The 23,959-nt window shown below is 47.3% G+C and overlaps 2 protein-coding genes across 2 annotated transcripts; both read right to left on the bottom strand.

The window, feature by feature from the left end:
- Positions 1 to 1,904: 1,904 nt before the first annotated feature.
- On the bottom strand, positions 1,905 to 6,806 carry LOC142910084 (E1A-binding protein p400-like; the record flags this gene model as incomplete). Its single annotated transcript, XM_076059847.1, has 6 exons — positions 6,756 to 6,806; positions 5,214 to 5,387; positions 4,601 to 4,654; positions 4,080 to 4,216; positions 2,544 to 2,600; positions 1,905 to 1,989 (listed from the first exon to the last, which is right to left on the bottom strand). Coding segments are annotated over exons 1-6 (558 nt in total), but the record flags the coding sequence as incomplete, so codon positions are not given.
- Positions 6,807 to 10,149: 3,343 nt separating this feature from the next.
- Positions 10,150 to 16,419, bottom strand: LOC142910075 (gap junction gamma-1 protein-like). The gene is made up of 3 exons (XM_076059837.1): positions 16,217 to 16,419; positions 15,606 to 16,067; positions 10,150 to 10,918 (listed from the first exon to the last, which is right to left on the bottom strand). Exons 1-3 carry the CDS (start codon positions 16,417 to 16,419, stop codon positions 10,477 to 10,479), a joined length of 1,107 nt encoding a protein of 368 aa, XP_075915952.1. The 3' UTR covers positions 10,150 to 10,476.
- Between the last annotated feature and the right edge of the window lie 7,540 nt (positions 16,420 to 23,959).

Below are 23,959 nucleotides of genomic sequence, written 5' to 3' on the forward strand. Positions count from 1 at the left end.
GGTGTCTTTTATACAGGTAACGAGCTGCGATTAGGAGCACACTCTTAAAGGGAGTGCTCCTAATCTCAGCTTGTTACCTGTATAAAAGACACCTGTCCACAGAAGCAATCAATCAATCAGATTCCAAACTCTCCACCATGGCCAAGACCAAAGAGCTCTCCAAGGATGTCAGGGACAAGATTGTAGACCTACACAAGGCTGGAATGGGCTACAAGACCATTGCCAAGCAGCTTGGTGAGAAGGTGACAACAGTTGGTGCGATTATTCGCAAATGGAAGAAACACAAAAGAACTGCCAATCTCCCTCGGCCTGGGGCTCCATGCAAGTTCTCACCTCGTGGAGCTGCAATGATCATGAGAACGGTGAGGAATCAGCCCAGAACTACACGGGAGGATCTTGTCAATGATCTCAAGGCAGCTGGGACCACAGTCACCAAGAAAACAATTGGTAACACACTACGCCGTGAAGGAAATCCTGCATCGCCCGCAAAGTCCCCCTGCTCAAGAAAGCACATATACATGACCATCTGAAGTTTGCCAATGAACATCTGAATGATTCAGAGGACAACTGGGTGAAAGTGTTGTGGTAAGATGAGACCAAAATGGAGCTCTTTGGCATCAACTCAACTCGCCGTGTTTGGAGGAGGAGGAATGCTGCCTATGACCCCAAGAACACCATCCCCACCGTCAAACATGGAGGTGGAAACATTATGCTTTGGGGGTGTTTTTCTGCTAAGGGGACAGAACAACTTCACTGTATCAAAGGGACGATGGACGGGGCCATATACCGTCAAATCTTGGGTGAGAACCTCCTTCCCTCAGCCAGGGCATTGAAAATGGGTCGTGGATGGGTATTCCAGCATGACAATGACCCAAAACACACGGCCAAGGCAACAAAGGAGTGGCTCAAGAAGAAGCACATTAAGGTCCTGGAGTGGCCTAGCCAGTCTCCAGACCTTAATCCCATAGAAAATCTGTGGAGGGAGCTGAAGGTTCGAGTTGCCAAACGTCAGCCTCGAAACCTTAATGACTTGGAGAAGATCTGCAAAGAGGAGTGGCACAAAATCCCGCCTGAGATGTGTGCAAATCTGGTGGCCAACTACAAGAAACATCTGACCTCTGTGATTGCCAACAAGGGTTTTGCCACCAAGTACTAAGTCATGTTTTGCAGAGGGGTCAAATACTTATTTCCCTCATAAAAATGCAAATACATTTATTACATTTTTGAAATGCTTTTTTTTCTGGATTTTGTTGTTGTTATTCTGTCTCTCACTGTTCAAATAAACCTACCATTAAAATTATAGACTGACCATTTTTTTGTCAGTGGGCAAACGTACAAAATCAGCAGGGGATCAAATACTTTTATCCCTCACTGTACATTGTTATTAAAGGCAATGCATCCTATTGTTATAGTTACATTGTTATTGAAGACAATTCATCATATTGTTATAGTTACATTGTTATTTAAGACAATGTATCCTAGTGTTATAGTTACAATGTTATTGAAGACAATGGATCATATTGTTATAGTTACATTGTTATTGAAGACAATTCATCATATTGTAATAGTTACATTGTTATTGAAGACAATGTAACCTATTGTAATAGTTACATTGTTATTGAAGACAATGTATCCTAGTGTTATAGTTACATTGTTATTAAAGACAATGCATCATATTGTTACAGTTACATTGTTATTAAAGACAATGCATCCTAGTGTAATAGTTACATTGTTATTGAAGACAATGCATCATATTGTTATTATCAGAGTCATGTGTGTTTGCATGTTCACCCATTCACCCACCACTCACCCATGCACTTAGTCACCCACCATCGCCCCACTCTCCCCCCACTCTCCCCCCACCCTCCCCCCACTCTCCCCCCACTCTCCCCCCCCACCCCCACTCTCAGCTTCTTCTCCTTAGCGATTCTCTCCGCCCTGAGCGCTGCCACCTGGACAGGTGACAGCGGCGTCTCGTAGCTGATACCGCTGCAACAACATCAACAACATCAACAACAACATCAAAAACACCATCAACAACATCAACAACACTATCAATACCATCAACAACATCAACAACATCAACAACATCAACACCATAAACAACACTATCAATAGCATCAACACCATCAACACGATCAACAACATCAAAACCATCAACAACACCATCAACAACACCATCAACAACATCAACACCATAAACAACACCATCAACACCATCATCAACACCATCAACACCATCAACACCATAAACAACACTATCAATAGCATCAACACCATCAACACGATCAACAACATCAAAACCATCAACAACACCATCAACAACACCATCAACAACATCAACACCATAAACAACACCATCAACACCATCATCAACACCATCAACACCATCATCAACACCATCAACACCATCATCAACACCATCAACACCATCATCAACACCATCAACACCATCATCAACACCATCAACACCATCATCAACACCATCATCAACACCATCAACACCATCACCATCATCACCATCAGCGGTGTGGGGTGCTCACCTCTCCGACGGCACCGACACGTGCTTGGGATTCTTCTGGAAGAGATTTGTCCCCAACCTGAAAAGAGCGCAGCACACACACACACAGTCACACACACACAAAGTCACACACACGCACGCAGACACACACACACACGCACGCAGACACACACACATGCACAGACACACACACGCACGCACGCAGACGCACACACGCACGCACGCAGACACACACACATGCACAGACACACACACGCACACGCACGCAGACACACACACATGCACAGACACACGCACGCAGACACACACACATGCACAGACACACACACACACGCACGCAGACACACACACATGCACAGACACACACGCACGCACGCAGACACACACGCACACGCACGCAGACACACACACATGCACAGACACACGCACGCAGATACACAGACATGCACAGACACACGCACGCACGCACGCAGACACACACACGCACACACGTAGACACACGCACGCGCACGCACGCACACGTAGACACACGCACGCGCACGCACGCACACGCGACGTCAGAGGGGGCGGGTGAGTGAGTGGATGAGCGGGTGGGTGGGTGAGTTTGTGGGTGAGTGAGTGGGTGAGTGGGCGAGTGAGTGGGTGAGTGGGTGAGTGAGTGGGTGGGTAGGTGAGTGAGTGGGTGAGTGAGTGGGTGGGTGAGTGGGTGGAAGAGTGTGTGTGTGGGTGGGTGGGCGGGTGAGTGGGTGAGTGGGCGGGTGAGTGGATGAGTGAGTGAGTGGGTGGGTGGGTGAGTGGGTGGGTGAGTGGGTGAGTGAGTGGGTGGGTGGGTGAGTGGGTGAGTGAGTGGGTGGGTGGGTGAATGGGTGGGTGGGTGGGTGAGTGGGTAGGTGAGTGGGTGGGTGAGTGAGTGAGTGGGTGAGTGAGTGGGTGGGTGGGTAGGCGAGTGAGTGGGTGAGTGAGTGGGTGGGTGAGTGGGTGGAAGAGTGTGTGTGTGGGTGGGTGGGCGAGTGGGTGGAAGAGTGTGTGTGTGGGTGGGTGGGCGAGTGAATGGGTGAGTGAGTGGGTGGGTGGGTGAGTGGGCGGGTGAGTGAGTGGATGAGTGAGTGAGTGGGTGGGTGAGTGGGTGAGTGTGTGGGTGGGTGGGCGAGTGAGTGAGTGAGTGAGTGGGTGGGTGAGTGAGTGGGTGGGTGAGTGGGTGAGTGAGTGGGTGGGTGGGTGAGTGGGTGAGTGAGTGGGTGAGTGGGTGGGTGGGTGAGTGGGCAGGTGAGTGGGTGGGTGAGTGGGCGGGTGAGTTGGTGAGTGAGTGAGTGGGCAGGTGAGTGAGTGGGTGGGTGAGTGAGTGGGTGGGTGGGTGGGTGAGTGAGTGGGTGAGTAAGTGAGTGGGTGAGTGAGTGAGTGGGTGGGTGGGTGGGTGAGTGAGTGGGTGAGTGAGTGGGTGGGTGAGTGAGTGGATGAGTAAGTGAGTGGGTGAGTGAGTGGGTCGGTGAGTGAGTGAGTGGGTGAGTGAGTGAGTGGGTGAGCGAGTGAGTGGGTGGGTGAGCGTGCGGGCACCCACACGGGTTTGAGTGACATCCTGCGCTTGGCAGCGCTGCTCCGCGCCAGCTCAAACTTGGCAGAGAAGAGCTCCGTCTGAGCCGTGTGCTCGTCCTGCGCGAAGATCTGGCTGGTGCACAGCGGCTGCCTGCTCTTCGTCTACGCGGGGAGGGAGGGGAGGGAGGGGGAGGGAGGGAAGCAGTCAAATGATCATCATCACCACCACCATGAGACCCACTACAGCCATCATCATCGCCGCCATCATCATCACCACCACCATGAGACCCACTACAGCCATCATCATCGCCGCCATCATCATCACCACCACCACCATCACCATGAGACCCACTTAGCTCACCTGCTCACCCGCTCACTCGCCTACTCACCGGCTCACCCGCGGCTCGCTCGCCCGCTCACCCACTCACCCACCCACCCGCTTGCCCGCCTGCCCACTCACCCACCCACCCATCCGCTCACCCACCCGCTCGCCCACTCACCCACCCGCTCACCCACTCACCAGCGGCTCGCTCACCAGCCACTCACCTTGTAGACGCCTTTGGTCTTCTGCTTCTTCTTGGGGTGGAAGTCGTAGAGGAGCTGGGGGAGACATTGAAGGCACGAAGACGGTCAGCAGCTCACCACCACCGTCACCATGGTGATGGTGAGCTCACCACCACCATGGTGACAGTCAGCTCACCATCACCGTCAGCTCACCATCACCATGGTGACAGTCAGCTCACCGTCAGCTCACCATCAGCATGGTGACAGTCAACTCGCCACCACCGTCACCATGGTGACAGTCAGCTCACCATCACCGTCACCATGGTGACAGTCAGCTCACCATCACCGTCACCATGATGACAGTCAGCTCACCATCACCGTCACCATGGTGACAGTCAGCTCACCATCACCGTCAGCTCACCATCACTATGGTGACAGTCAGCTCACCACCACCGTCACCATGGTAACAGTCAGCTCACCATCACCATCACCACGGTGACAGTCAGCTCACCACCACCGTCACCATGGTGATAGTCAGCTCACCCACTCACTCACCCAGCCACCCATTCACCCATTCACCCACCCACCAACCCACTTACCCACCCACCCAGCCACCCACTCACTTACCCACCCACCCCCCCACCCAGCCACCCACCTTGCCCTCCTCGCGTGGCACCACAACGGCCTCGTAGCGCGAGCGGCAGTGCTTGGGTGAGCGGTAGACGCGGCTCACCACGTTCACCACATCGCTCACCAGCTCCCAGTTGGGGGTGTGCGCCGGGGACACCAGGGCCAGGTTCAGCGGCAGCTCCAGCAGCTGCTGGATCGCCTGGTGAGGAGACACGGAGGGAGGGGGGGTTGGTGGGTGGGTGAGTAGTTGGGTGAGTGCGTGGGTGGGTGAGTGGGTGGGTGAGTGGGTGAGTGAGTGAGTGGGTGGGTGAGTGAGTGAGTGGGTGAGTGAGTGGGTTGGTGGGTGAGTGGGTGGGTGGGTGAGTGGGTGGGTGAGTAGTTGGGTGAGTGGGTTGGTGGGTGAGTAGGTGAGTGAGTGGGTGAGTGAGTGGGTGGGTGAGTGGGTGAGTGAGTGGGTGAGTGGGTGAGTGGGTTGGTGGATGAGTAGTTGGGTGGGTGAGTGGGTTGGTGGGTGAGTGGGTGGGTGAGTGAGTGGGTGGGTGAGTGGGTGAGTGAGTGGGTGGGTGAGTGGGTGGGTGGGTGAGTAGTTGGGTGGGTGAGTGGGTTGGTGGGTGAGTGGGTGGGTGGGTGAGTGGGTGGGTGGGTGAGTGGGTAAGTTTGTGTGTGTGTGTCTGTGGTCCGGCATGCCTAAACAGCTTTTGTTCTGCCGGATAGAGGGGGCTAAACGGGCGCGGCCCGGGCCAGAGAAGAGATGGAGTGACATGGTACAGGAGGACGTGGAGCTGAGTGGACTTGCCGATGACTGGTACCAGTAGTTTCAAGATCGGATATGTTGTTGAAAGTGGTTGTGCAATTGGCGGTTTGGAGTGTCCGTCTAAGGCTTTGATGGTCTTCCAAAGTTTTGATGAGTTTTGGCGGTGTTCAAAAGATTCGACAAACTCGTGCCAGCGTTCCCTGTTTTGGCTTGATTGATTAGCATTGTGATTTCAATATTGAAGGCCGGGAGATTTGTGGTGATGTAGGATTGTTTGTCCTAATGGTGTTCCGTTGGTTTATTAGCGTTGAGGCTTGTTTAGGGAGGCAGGGAAGGTGTTGCTTGCAGCAACCCCCCAGCGACGGTGTGCTTGGTGGTAGTCGCGATGATGTTTCTGAAATTCTTTTCAGAGTTATTTGCGGATGTGTGGCTATGGTTGATGTTGTCGGTGAATAATTATTCTGAATCATAAGTGAAAAGTGGCCAGTTTCCTTTTTTAAAGTTGTAATACAAGCGGTTTTTAGGATTTAAATGTAGATTTAAAGCTTCCGTGACTGCAGGGATTCATATTCTTGGTTCTCTCGGTAAAGTCACCACCACGTAGAAGGGAAACAATAAAATAATAAAAATATTTAAAAAAAATCATTCTCACAACATTTGCAATCATCATTAAAAAAACGCCACTTTTTTTTTCAAAATCTTCTCGCTGTGGATTTCACACCTGCTGATGATTGCATGTTTGTTTAGCAATCGAAACGTCGTGAGAATTTTATTGTTTTATTATTTTATTATTTCTCTTCTACGTGACTTTACCGAAAGCATCGAGTGAACGGTTTTTAGGAGTTTGTGAATGTTTGGCGGCATTGAGGGTCAACGCAATAGGTGGGCGGTCGGCTCCAAGGGCCTCAAAAAGACTTGCCAGTCGATTGATGAAAGGAGTTTTCCTGATGCTATTGTGTATAGTAGTGTAGTATACAGTATTGTGTGTAGTGTATAGTAGTGTAGCCTATATTACTGTGGTGTATAGCAGGGTATAGTGTAGTGTATAGCAGTGTATATTACTAGTGTATAGTGATGTATAGAAGTGTATAGTGCAGTGTAGTGTATAGTAGTGTATATTACTAGTGTATAGTGCTGTATAGTAGTGGTGTATATTGGTGTATGGTAGTGTAGTGTACATTATTGTGTGTAGTGTATAGTGTAGTGTATAGTAGTGTAGCCTATATTACTGTGTATAGCAGCGTATAGTGTAGTGTATAGCAAGGTATATTCCTATAGTGTATAGTGATGTATAGTAGTGTATAGTGCAGTGTATAGTGTAGTGTATAGTAGTGTAGCCTATATTACTCTGTATAGCAGTGTATAGTGTCGTGTATAGCAGTGTATATTACTATAGTGTATAGTGATGTATAGTAGTGTATAGTGCAGTGTTTAGTAGTGTATAGTGCAGTGTATAGCGTATTGTATAGTAGTGTAGCCTATATTACTGTGGTGTATAGCAGCGTATAGTGTAGTGCAGTGGTTCTTAACCTTGTTGGAGGTACCGAACCCCACCAGTTTCATATGCGCATTCACCGAACCCCTCTTTAGTGAAAAATAAAATGTAATTTTTTTCAAATTCAAGACAAAGATATGTTTTTTACTGGTACACAAAATGAGCTGTGCATGAACATTAACTTGTTCAAAGAATAAAACCAACACAATGCATAAACTCACAACAAATTACATACCTGGAAATCAATGTGACTTCTGCTGTTGCCTTTGAGAGATCAGTTCAGATATGCGTGGCTTCACCTTGGCAAGTGCCACTCTCATGTCATTTTCACAGCAAAGTCTGTTCCTTTTCTTCGTTTTTATGTCCAGCATCCTCGAAAAGGATTGCTCACAAAGATATGTTGTAACAAATGGTATAAAAAAATCCAGGGCTTTCTTAGCAATAACTGGATACTTGTTCATTTGTCGACACCAAAACGTTGAGAGCGTTGTTGTTCTGAAGAGTTGCTGTTGAACCTGGCTCTGCTGAATTTCAATGATTTCGTCGAGGAATTCATCATTGACATCTGCTGCTTCAACAGCAAACGTGAACGGCTGTCTCACCCATGCTGGATATGACTCTCTTGTAGGGAAATATCCGTCGAGAGACTTTGCAAGCTCATCTAAGTGCGTGGCAATTGTTTGCTTCAGTTCCGTGGATACAGAAATATCTCCGATTCCAGACACATCTTCGATCTTACTTGCACAGTCGTCCAGAAGCGGGAAGTTTGCGAAGTTATTGTTCTCTGTTCGTCGTTTCCATAATGGTAGCTTTTTTTTAAAAGCCTTCAGGTGTTCTTCCGCTTCCATGATATTGACTCCACCACCCTGCATCTGCTGATTGAGATGATTGAGAGCTGCGAATATATCAGCCATGTACGCTAAAATGAGAATGAACTCAGGATTTTTGAAGCAATCTGCATGGCAGTGTTGGTGCTCTTGCAAAAACAGGGCTAATTCCACACGCATGGCAAAAACACGATTCAGCACCTGTCCCCGGGATAACCACCGAATATTAGAATGGAGCAGAAGTACCTCAAATTCAGAGCCCATTTCTTTACACAGCTCACTGAAGATGCGGTGCCTCAGAGCACTTTTTCGCACATAGTTCACACATTCCACCAGTTTTTAATACTTCTGCCATTTTTGGAGGTAAGGTTTTTGTTGCCAACGCATGCCTGTGCAGAATACAATGCGTCACAATGATGTGTGGTGCATCGGCCTTTACTAGCGCACCAAAACCAGACTTTCTTCCCAGCATGACTGGAGCTCCGTCCGTACAAACTGCAGAAACCATATCCCATGAAAGATTGTTGTCTCTGAAGAAGTCATCCACAAGCTTATTCACATCGGCTGCCTTCGTTGTTGTTGTAAGAGGCTTACAAAATAAAAAACTCTTCTTTTATCATGTCGTCTTTCACATAGCGTACAAAAACAGCAAGCTGGCTTAGATCAGAAACGTCTGTGGTTTCGTCGAGTTGAAGGCTGAATTTTGCCGGGCTTGAAATCAGATCCGCGACTACTTGAGCCAAGATGTCTTTACTCATGTCTTCTATTCTGTCACTGACGGTGTCATTTGAAAGGGGAATTTGGGATAATTTACCTTCGGCCACTGTTCCGAGTATCAGATTCGCCATCTTTAATGCAGCTGGTTTCACAAGTGTTTCACCAATGGTGTGTGGCTTGCCCTGCTTTGCGATCAGGTAAGCAACTTCGTACGATGCTGTCAGGATCGGTTTGTTAACAGGTACAAATCCAAGAGCAGGCAGAGTGGCCCTTTCATCGAATCTGGCTCTCTTCACCCTGAATTCAGCAAGTGTTGTGTTCTTGTATTCCCCGTCTCCATGCAGCTTCAAGAAGTGTTCCTTTAGTTTTGCCGGTGCAAGACTAGAGTTGCTCAACTTGGCGTTGCAAATCATGCAGATAGGACGCTCACTCCCATCACGTTCCGTGATACATGAGAATCCATGTTGTACATATTCGTCCGACCACTTTCTTCTTTTGCCCGACATAGTTAGTATGGATAAAATATTAAAGAAATCACACGACGTACAACAACAGTCACACGTTGACTACTGAGTACGCACTAAATTCCCCGCAGCGCTGATTGGCCAAGCAGTGTAGCATGATCATCTGCAGCCAGTGATGGCCAAGCGGGCCGTGTGTGTCATCACAAATTTACACAATAATTCAAGTGTGTCCGGACCTCCGTGGCGGGGGCTCTGCCGAACCCCTGAGATCGACTCACCGAACCCCTGGGGTTCGATCGAACCCAGGTTAAGAACCACTGGTGTAGTGTATAGTAGTGAATATTACTAAAGTGTATAGTGATGTAGAGTAGTGTATAATAGTGTAGTGCATAGTGGTGTATGGTAGTGTAATGTACAGTATTGTGTGTAGTGTATAGTAGTGTAATGTATAGTAGTGATGTGTATAGTAGTATAGTGTATAGTCGGGTAAAGCATAGTGCCGTGTGTAGTGTATAGTGTAGTGTATAGTAGTGCAGTGTATAGTGTTGGGAGAATAAATCCACGCTCACAATTGTTCTCTCAAACACACTGGTGGGCTGCAGTAGTAACCACCCGGCACGAGGTTTCGTCTACGTGACACAACCTTGCTGGCTGATGCCGGGTGGTGGAGTGCTCAACGACATATCTACAACTCACAAGCGAGATCTGACCCCCCCAAAAGAGAAAACCTTTATTCGTGAATAACTCGGCGTTCAACTCAAAACAGGAAACTTAAATCTCGACTTGAAGCTTTCGCGACTGCAGGGATTCACACTCTTTGGTTCTTTTGGTAAAGTCACCACGTAGAAGGGAAACAATAAAATAAAAAAATAAAAAATATAAAACAATAAGATAATTCTATTGCTTTATATTTGTATTATTTTATAGTTTCCCTTCTACGTGGTGACTTTACCGAAAGAACCAAGAATAAAAAGTACAATGTTTATTTCTACCGACGTGACGTTACCGAAAGGACCAAAGAGTAAGGAAACTTAAACTGAGATGGTTGGATATTTCTTCGTTCGGACGGCCATTCCCTTCCTAGAGGCGGCCTTGACCTCTCCTTGTTCTTCTCCGGAATCTCCTACTTCGTCTGCCACCGCCGCCACTTCGTATTTCTTGCCGAGCTGCACTTGGGGGTTTTTGCTCACGGCCACCGCGGCCGAGCGTAAGGCCGGAGTCTCCCGCCGTCCTCCCTCTCCGCCTCCCCCACCTCTCCCTGCTCCGCTCTCCCCGTATCCCCGCGTTGCCCTGGCCCGTCGGGGTGGTGGGGAAACCGTCAGCTCCAGCCGCCGCTGTATCGCGCGCAGGTAACCTTGCAGCTGCGACGCAGCCGCCGGCGTTATCGCCACCTGCCGGGGGGCGGCCTCCTCCGTCTCGGCCGCGCGACGAGGAGGAGGAGGAGGCGGAGGAGGAGGATCGCCGTTCGCAATCCTGTTCATGGCAACGACAGTAGCAGCGGGAACGGCACGTTTTGAGCGTCAGGGAGGAAGCCCGTACCCTTTCTGGCAATAAAGCACGAGTTGTGTTCAGATGTTGGAACGCCAAATAGAAACCTTTTGCATGGAATCAAGTTCACATTAACCACACGCAGCACTTGTGTGGTGGGTTCCATTTAGGCGCACACTAGAACTGGAGGCAACAGGTAACTCTCAACAGGATGACGACATAGGGCGGTAACCACCGCTCCCAACTTAGCTAATTATATTACCGGACCAGGACAGCTCAACACGCTGCCTGGTCCACTAGCGGAGACCGGAGACCGAGGACCTTAGATGGCGGCTTCATTCCCAGAGTTGACCCAGCAGCCCCGCTCCCACCCGGGACTTGGTTTATAACTGTGTGGCCGGCTCTGCCCTTGCCCACGCCCCCTTCCAGATCCTTCCGGGAGGGGGCGTGGCCGGCTCTGCCCTTGGCCACGCCCCTTCCAGATCCTTCCGGGATGGACCCTGGGTCCTTATCACGTAACCCTCACGTCCCCCCTTGCCCCCTCGTCCAGTCACGTGCCCTCTCGGGTTCACCCAGGATATCATGTCCTGACCCGACCTCAGCGACACCCGGACCCTGCCCTCTAGTGAGCCATTCCGTGCCGTGCTCACTCTGGTACCATAGAGCGGCACCACGCATACAGCACCACTCTTCACTCGCTACTGTCGCTACAGAGTAGTGACACCATTTATGTCGCTACACTTGTGGTGAACATGCAAACAAACATGCTCTGGTAGTATATGATGCATTGTCTTTGAAACTGATTGGTCCACACCAGGGAGAGCTATCTTTAGAGCCTAGCCTCAAACAGTGTTAGACCAGAGGATGCCAAAAGGCGAACAGCACAGACACAATGCCACTATCAGCACATTGAGAGCTCGTTGTGAGCAGCTACGTCATGTGCAGCTACATCATGGGAGGTCCCATGGTGATGTCGAATTTGTTATCGGTGAAAACAAACGGCATCCCACGCGATAGCCGCGGTCAAAAAATAAATAGCGGAAGACATTTCCGCATTCGATATTTCGAGGCTTACCTCGCGTGATATATTTTTGCTCCTCTCCCCAATGACTTCAAGTAGGAATCTGCCGAAGTGCGGGCACGCAGCGCGCCCTCCCGTCGAACGAGGGCACTGGCTAAGTAATGAACGTGTCAGCAGCGACGACGCACGTCCAGTTTCAAGTACCGCGTGAAGGAAGCCGAGTGACAGCGGAGGGAGTTAGTGACATGGGTTAGCAGCAGTAGCAGCTGTAGAACATTACCGCTGAAGGCCTACGAGATAGAAGTGTCTAGGGCCTACAAGAACCTTAATCTGGCCCTGACTGAAGGCCTACGAGATAGAAGTGTCTAGGGCCTACAAGAACCTTAATCCAGCCCTGACTGAAGGCCTACGAGATAGAAGTGTCTAGGGCCTACAAGAACCTTAATCCAGCCCTTACTGAAGGCCTATGAGACAGAAGTGTCTAGGGCCTACAATAAACCTCAATCCGGCCCTGACTGAAGGCCTACGAGATAGAAGTGTCTAGGGCCTACAAGAACCTTAATCCAGCCCTTACTGAAGGCCTATGAGACAGAAGTGTCTAGGGCCTACAAAAAACCTCAATCCGGCCCTGACTGAAGGCCTACGAGATAGAAGTGTCTAGGGCCTACAAGAACCTTAATCTGGCCCTGACTGAAGGCCTACGAGATAGAAGTGTCAAGGCCCTACAAGAACCTTAATCTGGCCCTGACTGAAGGCCTACGAGATAGAAGTGTCAAGGCCCTACAAGAACCTTAATCCAGCCGTGACTGAAGGCCTACGAGATAGAAGTGTCAAGGCCCTACAAGAACCTTAATCTGGCCCTGACTGAAGGCCTACGAGATAGAAGTATCTAGGCCCTACAAGAACATTAATCCAGCCGTGACTGAAGGCCTACGAGATAGAAGTGTCTAGGGCCTACAAGAACCTTAATCTGGCCCTGACTGAAGGCCTATGAGATAGAAGTATCTAGGCCCTACAAGAACATTAATCCAGCCGTGACTGAAGGCCTACGAGATAGAAGTGTCTAGGGCCTACAAGAACATTAATCCAGCCCTGACTGAAGGCCTATGAGATAGAAGTGTCTAGGGCCTACAAGAACCTTAATCTAGCCCTGACTGAAGGCCTACGAGATATAAGTCTCTAGGCCCTACAAGAACCTTAATCCAGCCCTGACTGAAGGCCTACGAGATAGAAGTGTCTAGGCCCTACAAGAACCTTAATCCGGCCCTGACTGAAGGCCTACGAGATAGAAGTGTCAAGGCCCTACAAGAACCTTAATCCGGCCCTGACTGAAGGCCTACGAGATAGAAATGTCAAGGCCCTACAAGAACCTTAATCCAGCCCTGAATGAAGGCCTACGAGATAGAAGTGTCTAGGCCCTACAAGAACCTTAATCTGGCCCTGACTGAAGGCCTATGAGAAAGAAGTATCTAGGCCCTACAAGAACATTAATCCAGCCGTGACTGAAGGCCTACGAGATATAAGTGTCTAGGGCCTACAAGAACCTTAATCCGGCCCTGACTGAAGGCCTATGAGACAGAAGTGTCTAGGGCCTACAATAAACCTCAATCCGGCCCTGACTGAAGGCCTACGAGATAGAAGTGTCAAGGCCCTACAAGAACCTTAATCCAGCCCTGACTGAAGGCCTACGAGATAGAAGTGTCTACGCCCTACAAGAACCTTAATCTGGCCCTGACTGAAGGCCTACAAGAAAGAAGTGTCAAGGCCCTACAAGAACCTTAATCTGGCCCTGACTGAAGGCCTACGAGATAGAAGTGTCTAGGCCCTACAAGAACCTTAATCCAGCCCTGACTGAAGGCCTACGAGATAGAAGTGTCAAGGCCCTACAAGAACATTAATCCGGCCCTGACTGAAGGCCTACGAGATAGAAGTGTCTAGGGCCTACAAGAACATTAATCCGGCCCTGACTGAAGGCCTACGAGATAGAAGTGTCAAGGCCCTACAAGAACCTTAATCCGGCCCTGACTGAAAGCCTACGAGATATAAGTGTCAAGGCCCTACAAGAACATTAATCCAGCCCTGACTGAAGGCCTACGAGACAGAAGTGTCTAGGGCCTACAAGAACCTTAATCCAGCCCTGACTGAAGGCCTACGAGATAGAAGTGTCTAGGCCCTACAAGAACCTTAATCTGGCCCTGACTGAAGGCCTACGAGATAGAAGTGTCTAGGCCCTACAAGAACATTATTCCAGCCCTGACTGAAGGCCTACGAGATAGAAATGTCAAGGCCCTACAAGAACATTAATCCAGCCCTGACTGAAGGCCTACGAGATAGAAGTATCTAGGCCCTACAAGAACATTAATCCAGCCGTGACTGAAGGCCTACGAGATAGAAGTGTCTAGGGCCTACAAGAACATTAATCCAGCCCTGACTGAAGGCCTATGAGATAGAAGTGTCTAGGGCCTACAAGAACCTTAATCTAGCCCTGACTGAAGGCCTACGAGATATAAGTCTCTAGGCCCTACAAGAACCTTAATCCAGCCCTGACTGAAGGCCTACGAGATAGAAGTGTCTAGGCCCTACAAGAACCTTAATCCGGCCCTGACTGAAGGCCTACGAGATAGAAGTGTCAAGGCCCTACAAGAACCTTAATCCGGCCCTGACTGAAGGCCTACGAGATAGAAATGTCAAGGCCCTACAAGAACCTTAATCCAGCCCTGAATGAAGGCCTACGAGATAGAAGTGTCTAGGCCCTACAAGAACCTTAATCTGGCCCTGACTGAAGGCCTATGAGAAAGAAGTATCTAGGCCCTACAAGAACATTAATCCAGCCGTGACTGAAGGCCTACGAGATATAAGTGTCTAGGGCCTACAAGAACCTTAATCCGGCCCTGACTGAAGGCCTATGAGACAGAAGTGTCTAGGGCCTACAATAAACCTCAATCCGGCCCTGACTGAAGGCCTACGAGATAGAAGTGTCAAGGCCCTACAAGAACCTTAATCCAGCCCTGACTGAAGGCCTACGAGATAGAAGTGTCTACGCCCTACAAGAACCTTAATCTGGCCCTGACTGAAGGCCTACAAGAAAGAAGTGTCAAGGCCCTACAAGAACCTTAATCTGGCCCTGACTGAAGGCCTACGAGATAGAAGTGTCTAGGCCCTACAAGAACCTTAATCCAGCCCTGACTGAAGGCCTACGAGATAGAAGTGTCAAGGCCCTACAAGAACATTAATCCGGCCCTGACTGAAGGCCTACGAGATAGAAGTGTCTAGGGCCTACAAGAACATTAATCCGGCCCTGACTGAAGGCCTACGAGATAGAAGTGTCTAGGGCCTACAAGAACCTTAATCCGGCCCTGACTGAAAGCCTACGAGATAGAAGTGTCTAGGCCCTACAAGAACCTTAATCTGGCCCTGACTGAAGGCCTACGAGATAGAAGTGTCTAGGCCCTACAAGAACATTATTCCAGCCCTGACTGAAGGCCTACGAGATAGAAATGTCAAGGCCCTACAAGAACATTAATCCAGCCCTGACTGAAGGCCTACGAGACAGAAGTGTCTAGGGCCTACAAGAACATTAATCTGGCCCTGACTAAAGGCCTACGAGACAGAAGTGTCTAGGGCCTACAAGAACCTTAATCCGGCCCTGACCGTTGCTGGCGCTTGGCTCGGCTGCCTGGCAACAAGTCCCCGAGGGCGCCCATCCCCAGGTGCCACAGCTCGGCCAGGTCGAGAGCCAGGCTGAGGCCGCCCACGGCGTACATCACGTACAGGAAGACGGTTTTCTCCGTGGGCCTCGACACGAAGCAGTCGACGCGGTGGCGGCAAGGGTGGCGGCGGGGGCACTCGAAGCGGGGGATCACCTCCAAGCCGTACATCACGTACTGGCCCAGAAGGAAGCCCACTTCGGCCACCGTGCGCAGGACGAGCTGCAGCGTGTACGCCCACATGAGGCCGTCGGCCGGGATCGCGCGGCGCCCGTCGTGCCATCTGTGGTCGTTCTTCTTGACCTCGCCAGCCTCGTCGGCAAACTCCCCTCCTTTCTCCGCTTGGACATTCTCCTCGGCTTGCTCGGTCCGTCGGTGCTTTTTGTGGCCGGTCGAGCCTTCTGACCTGCGGATAACGACGCGGGAATGAAAGTTTAAAAATATCCTTCTCACCAAAACAAAGAGTGGAATTAAGGTTTTTTTTTTGGGGGGGGGGGGGCCTTCATCGTCATTATCATCATCACGATTATCGTCGTCGTCGTAACTCTACTAGACCTCTGTATCCTGTGTATGGCGAAGGCGAGGTAGAGAATGCTGGGCGCCGCCACGGTGATAATCTGAAAAATCCAGAAGCGCACGTAGGAGAGGGGAGCGAAGGAGTCGTAGCAGACGTTTGTGCAGCCCGGCTGTTGCGAGTTGCACATGAACGAGCTCTGCTCGTCGTGGTAGATGGATTCGCCCGCCGCGATAGTCAGCATGATGCGCATTATTAATCGGGTGGTGGAGGGTTACGACACATTTATAAATAAACGCGATCTAACCCAAAAACCTTTATTATGAATAATATTGGTCGCGAAAGCCTACGTGTTAAAATGATGCGCAAGATCAGGAACGTGGTGAGCCAGAGCTTGCCCAGGTACGTCGAGTGCAGAGATATCTCCTCCAACAGACGGGTCAGGAAGCTCCAGCTCATTGCGACCGCCGGCTCACCAAAAGCGTTGCCCGCCTGAGAATTCCAGAAGAGAGACGCGGATTTAGACGGCGCGTTGGCCGGCCGCGCGTCAACCAATGTCGCACGTTGGGCACCGCATTCAGCTCGAGACACCGTCGATCGTCATCGATTATCCGTCACCACACGATTATCATCCGACATTATCCAGCGGTCCTGAGCCGATCTGGCGAAACTGGCAAAGCCGCTCCAAAGGCCGTAGTAAACCAGTCCCGGCGATCGGCACCATTGTGCAGCGTGACCAAAAAAAAGCGTAGCCGCACTTGTGTTAGAGGATGTCTCACCCGTCCTCACACACTCTGGTGTTAAACCGGAGCCGGTCATGAGCACACTGGGCAGATGTGAGAAACTCTGCACTCTCGCCACAACTGAGCACTATTAATTCAGCAGTGCATAGTGACTGTGGTGGTCCGTGCTATTACTACAGCAGTGCATAGTGTGGTGGTACCTGCTTTCCCTGCAGCAGTGCATGCATACTGTGGTGTAAGCTGCTATGATTAGAGCAGGGCAAGCGAAAGTGGTGGTACCTGCTATGATTAGAGTAGTACATGCTGACTCTATAGCAGTATTAATGGACTGTACAGTAGTACATGCTGACTCTATAGCATTAGATATCGACTCTACAGTAGTACATGCTGACTGTATAGCAGTATTAATGGACTGTACAGTAGTACATGCTGACTGTATAGCAGTAGATATCGACTCTACAGTATTAATAGTGATTCTATAGCAGTATTAATAGTGACTCTATAGCAGTATTAATAGTGACTCTATAGCAGTATTAATAGTGACTCTATAGCAGTATTAATAGTGACTCGATAACAGTATTAATAGTCACTCTATCGCATTATTAATAGTGACTCTATAACAGTATTAATAGTCACTCTATAGCAGTATTAATAGTCCCTCTATAGCGGTATTTATAGTGACTCTATAACAGTATTAATAGTGACTCTATAGCAGTATCAATAGTCACTCTACAGCAGTATTAATAGTGACTCTATAGCAGTATTAATAGTGACTCTATAGCAGTATTAATAGTCACTCTATAGCAGTATTAATAGTCACTCTATAGCAGTATCAATAGTCACTCTATAGCAGTATTAATAGTGACTCTATAGCAGTATTAATAGTGACTCTATAGCAGTATTAATAGTGACTCTATAACAGTATTAATAGTGACTCTATAGCAGTATTAATAGTGACTCTATAGCAGTATCAATAGTCACTCTATAGCAGTATTAAGTCACTCTATAGAAGTATTAATATTGACTCTATAACAGTATTAATAGTGACTCTAAAGCAGCATTAATAGCGACTCTATAGCAGTATTAATAGTGACTCTATAGCAGTATTAATAGTGACTCTATAACAGTATTAATAGTGACTCTATAGCAGTATTAATAGTGACTCTATAGCAGTATTAATAGTGACTCTATAACAGTATTAATAGTGACTCTATAGCAGTATTAATAGTGACTCTATAACAGTATTAATAGTGACTCTATAACAGTATTAATAGTCACTCTATAGCAGTATTAATAGTGACTCTATAACAGTATTAATAGTGACTCTATAACAGTATTAATAGTGACTCTATAGCAGTATCAATAGTCACTCTATAGCAGTATTAATAGTGACTCTATAGCAGTATTAAGTCACTCTATAGCAGTATTAATAGTGACTATAACAGTATTAATAGTGACTCTATAACAGTATTAATAGTGACTCTATAACAGTATTAATAGTGACTCTATAACAGTATTAATAGTGACTCTATAACAGTATTAATAGTGACTCTATAGCAGTATTAATAGTGACTCTATAGCAGTATTAATAGTGACTCTATAGCAGTATTAATAGTGACTCTATAGCATTATTAATAGTGACTCTATATCAGTATTAATAGTGACTCTATAACAGTATTAATAGTGACTCTATAGCAGTATTAATAGTGACTCTATAGCAGTATTAATAGTGACTCTATAACAGTATTAATAGTGACTCTATAGCAGTATAATAGTGACTCTATAACAGTATTAATAGTGACTCTATAACAGTATTAATAGTGACTCTATAACAGTATTAATAGTGACTCTATAGCAGTATTAATAGTGACTCTATAACAGTATTAATAGTCACTCTATAACGGTATTATTAGTGACTCTATAACAGTATTAATAGTGACTCTATAGCAGTATTAATAGTGACTCTATAACAGTATTAATAGTGACTCTATAACAGTATTAATAGTGACTCTATAACAGTATTAATAGTGACTCTATAGCAGTATTAATAGTGACTCTATAACAGTATTAATAGTCTCTCTATAACAGTATTATTAGTGACTCTATAACAGTATTAATAGTGACTCTATAACAGTATTAATAGTGACTCTATAGCAGTATTAATAGTGACTCTATAACAGTATTAATAGTGACTCTATAACAGTATTAATAGTGACTCTATAACAGTATTAATAGTGACTCTATAACAGTATTAATAGTGACTCTATAGCAGTATTAATAGTGACTCTATAACAGCATTAATAGTGACTCTATAGCAGTATTAATAGTCACTGTATAACAGTATTAATAGTGACTCTATAACAGTATTAATAGTCACTCTATAGCAGTAATAATAGTAACTCTATAACAGTATTAATAGTGACTATAACAGCATTAATAGTGACTCTATAACAGTATTAATAGTGACTCTATAACAGTATTATTAGTGACTATAGCAGTATTAATAGTGACTCTATAACAGTATTAATAGGGACTCTATAGCAGTATTAATAGTGACTCTATAACAGTATTAATAGTGACTCTATAACAGTATTAATAGTGACTCTATAACAGTATTAATAGTGACTCTATAGCAGTATTAATAGTGACTCTATAACAGCATTAATAGTGACTCTATAGCAGTATTAATAGTCACTGTATAACAGTATTAATAGTGACTCTATAACAGTATTAATAGTCACTCTATAGCAGTAATAATAGTAACTCTATAACAGTATTAATAGTGACTATAACAGCATTAATAGTGACTATAACAGTATTAATAGTGACTCTATAACAGTATTATTAGTGACTATAGCAGTATTAATAGTGACTCTATAACAGTATTAATAGGGACTCTATAGCAGTATTAATAGTGACTCTATAACAGTATTAATAGTGACTCTATAACAGTATTAATAGTGACTCTATAACAGTATATTTAGTGACTCTATAACAGTATATTTAGTGACTCTATAGCACAAAGTTCTCACGTGACACAGTGACGCGATGTGGCCGTGAGGTCGACCGAACGCGCATCACGTGGCAGGGTCCGCCCCCCCCACGTGGCAGGGTCCTCCCCCACGTGGCAGGGTCCGCCCCCACGTGGCAGGGTCCGCCCCCCACCCCACGTGACAGGGTCCGCCCCCCCACGTGGCAGGGTCCGCCCCCACGTGGCAGGGTCGTGTGCCCATAGGTGGTAGTGGATGTGAAAGACCCAACGCAGATCTCCGGGTTTGATAATCCGTGGGGTTACTCGCCCCCCACCATAGTAATGTGGAGTTTCCACCACTGGTTCAGGGCTGTTTACAGCCCCCCCCGCCTCGCCCATACCTCCCCCCCCCCCACAAAACCAAGACCCCAATGAACCCCTCCCCCACACTGTCCACTCGCTCCAATTCCCACTTCCCCGTCCTACCAGACCCATCCTCACCACCTCCCTGTGATCCTTCCTAATGACCCCACAATCTTTTCATTAATCAGTCGCGACCCAGTCGCTAGGGTCCACGGTGTCCGCTCGCCACGAGCTACAATTTGCCCGGGGCTTCGATTCTCTCTGCATGCGTCGATGATCCGGCATCATAATTGTTCACCCGGCATAAAACATCCAGCCCGCATCTTTCTATGGCCCTGGTGGCTACTAGTCACGTGCCACCTAATAGGTACCTATTTTATCGACCACTCCCACCGAGGCATGATGATGATGATGGGCTGAGTCAACACCACCCCCTCTCCAGAGCAGGACTTGAACCTGGCCGGGCTTACGATTTTAATGACGCAGCAGAGTGGCGGCAGTCGACCTGGGCACTGAGTCACTTAGCCAGGAGCTGAACTCACCGTATCCGATACAAAGTGGAGGGGGTGCGGCGGTGGGCGGTGGGGGGTGGGGGGGAAGCCGAACTTGGCCGATCCCATCTCTAAATGTAAATTGTGACCACCGAGACCCATTGTCGGGCAGGGCACTGCCAGCCCCCCCCCCACAACGTCCAGCGGGGTGGTACAGTCCGGGTGGGTCACCAAGCCCCGCCCACGCGCCGCCAGTCGCTCGCTCCGACCGCGCGCGCGGTCGGTAATTGTCGCGGGGCGCTCCACTTGGAGTTGCCACCTGTCCCGGTTTCTCTTCCTGGTAAGTTCGCGTTTGCCGACGTCCGGGGAAGTCTCGAATCCTTTCCCGGGATATTGAAAGTCCAGGGTCAGCTGTATCAGCAACAATAATAATAATCTCGACTTGAAGTTTTCGTGACTGCAGGGATCCACACTCTTAGTTTCTTTCGGTAAAGTTACGTAGTAGGTATAAGATAAAATGTTGTTTTAATTTAAATTATTTTATTACCTACTTGACTTTACCGAGATACCCATAGAGCGGCTCTCTGTTGATTGGTTGATGAACACGATTGTACTGTTCAAAATAAAACCTCAACCAAAATCTTCAAAAATTTTAACTACAGTATTCAACCAACCTTCACTTGATGTACTTGCAGTGTATAATAGTTTAAAACTTACAGGAATTGTAACTATTGATATATTGATAGATTTGAGCCGATTTCATAACTAAACATTAAATGTATCAGAGACCGAATGGTTAAACACTGTGTTTTGATCTTTTTTCCTTTGCATTCATTAACATTAAAAGGCATTAATCTTATAATTTGTTTTATGCAGTGTTTAAATTGGCCATACTATATATACTTCAAAATGTATTTGTACAAAAAAACGCCTTTGCACTGGCTGCTGTGTGCATTTAATCCACGTAAAAACAAATCAGCATTAGCCACTCATAACAGATTTGTAACTCGTACAGCAAGCGTAGTCATTACCTGGACCTTAATGAACCACATTAAACCAATCTATTTCGAGCAATATTAAATCACCGAGGGAGTACTCCCAAAGAAATTAAGATGCCTGGCAATGTCATTATTATTCTTGGTTCTTTCGGTAAAAGTCACGTAGAAGGGAAACACCTGATGATGACTGCTCGTGTTGCAGTCGAAACTTCGTGAGAATTTTATTGTTTTATATTTTTATTATTTTATTGTTTCCCTTCTACGTGCAGGTGGCTTTACCGAAAGAACCAAGAATATAAATCCCTGCAGTCACGAAAGCTTTAAATCAAAATGTCATTATTGTTAAGTACTCACCTTTAACCTTTGCGAGTGGCGTGGCATAGCGCTGCCTGCGACGCCACTACTGACGCCTGCAGGCCACGGTAGAAACTTGAGAGGGGGACATCTCGGATAAAAGTCACAGAGGGAGCCAATCGGGAAGGGCGCTCGCAGGTTCCAGAAGGAGGGCGTGGCCGGGGAGGGGCGTGGCCTCGCTGAGAGTCCAGGAGGGGCCCCTGTGTGGGACCTCGTGGCTGTTGCTGGGAAGTGGGATGATTGCCCGTCGTGCTACTCACGTCCATCGTCGTCACCATCTCGTCGTCGCCTCCGAGAGAGAGACACAGGGATAGAGAAAGGGACAGACAGAGAGAGAGAGACACAGGGATAGAGAAAGAGACAGACAGAGAGAGAGACACAGGGATAGAGAAAGGGACAGACAGAGACACAGAGAGACACAGGGATAGAGAAAGAGACAGAGAGAGAGAGAGACACAGAGAGAGACACAGGGATAGAGAAAGAGAGAGAGAGAGACAGGGATAGAGAAAGGGACAGACAGAGAGAGAGAGAGACACAGGGATAGAGAAAGGGACAGACAGAGAGAGAGACACAGAGAGAGACACAGGGATAGAGAAAAGGACAGACAAAGAGAGACACAGAGAGAGACACAGAGATAGAGAAAGAGACATACAGAGAGAGACACAGGGATAGAGAAAGAGACAGACAGAGAGACACAGAGAGAGACACAGGGATACAGAAAGAGACAGACAGAGAGAGACACAGGGATAGAGAAAGAGACAGACAGAGAGAGACACAGGGATAGAGAAAGAGACAGACAGAGAGAGAGACACAGAGAGAGACACAGGGATAGAGAAAGAGACAGAGAGAGACACAGAGAGAGACACAGGGATAGAGAAAGAGACAGACAGAGAGACACAGAGAGAGAGGCAGACACAGAGAGAGACAGAGACAGAAACAGAGACTCAGCAGGCCAAGTGTTACTAAGTAGACGTCACGAGCTGGCGTGTGTAGTAGTAGTAGTACTGTGTAGTAGTAGTACTGTGTAGTAGTGCTGGGTAGTAGTACTGTGTAGTAATAGTACTGTGTAGTAGTACTGTGTAATAGCACTGTGTAGTAGTACTGTGTAGTAGTAGTACTCTGTAGTAGTAGTACTGTGTAGTAGTACTGTGTAATAGTACTGTGTAGTAGTACTGTGTAGTAGTAGTACTGTGTAGTAGTACTGTGTAATAGTACTGTGTAGTAGTACTGTGTAGTAGTAGTACTGTGTAATAGTACTGTGTAGTAGTACTGTGTAGTAATGGTACTGTGTAGTAGTAGTACTGTGTAGTAGTAGTAGTACTGTGTAGTAGTACTGTGTAGTAGTACTGTGTAGTAATAGTACTGTGTAATAGTACTGTGTAGTAGTACTGTGTAGTAGTACTGTGTAGTAGTAATACTGTGTAGTAGTACTGTGTAGTAGTAGTACTGTGTAGTAGTACTCTGTAGTAATAGTACTGTGTAGTAGTACTGTGTAGTAGTAGTACTGTGTAGTAATAGTACTGTGTAGTAGTAGTACTGTGTAGTAGTACTGTGTAGTAGTAGTACTGTGTAGTAATAGTACTGTGTAGTAGTAGTACTGTGTAGTAGTAGTACTGTGTAGTAGTGCTGTGTAGTAATAGTACTGTGTAGTAGTAGTACTGTATAGTAGTAGTAGTACTGTTTAATAGTAGTACTGTGTAGTAGTACTGTGTAGTAGTAGTACTGTGTAGTAGTAGTACTGTGTAGTAATAGTACTGTGTAGTAGTACTGTGTGGTAGTAGTACTGTGTAGTAGTAGTACTGTGTAGTAGTGATGTGTAGTAGTACTGTGTAGTAGTAGTACTGTGTAATAGTACTGTGTGGTA

Source organism: Petromyzon marinus, unplaced genomic scaffold (assembly GCF_048934315.1).
Source record: "Petromyzon marinus isolate PM22_M1 ecotype Great Lakes invasive population unplaced genomic scaffold, UKy_Petmar_22M1.pri1.0 PM_G_Scaffold_138, whole genome shotgun sequence".
Taxonomy (NCBI): domain Eukaryota; kingdom Metazoa; phylum Chordata; class Hyperoartia; order Petromyzontiformes; family Petromyzontidae; genus Petromyzon; species Petromyzon marinus.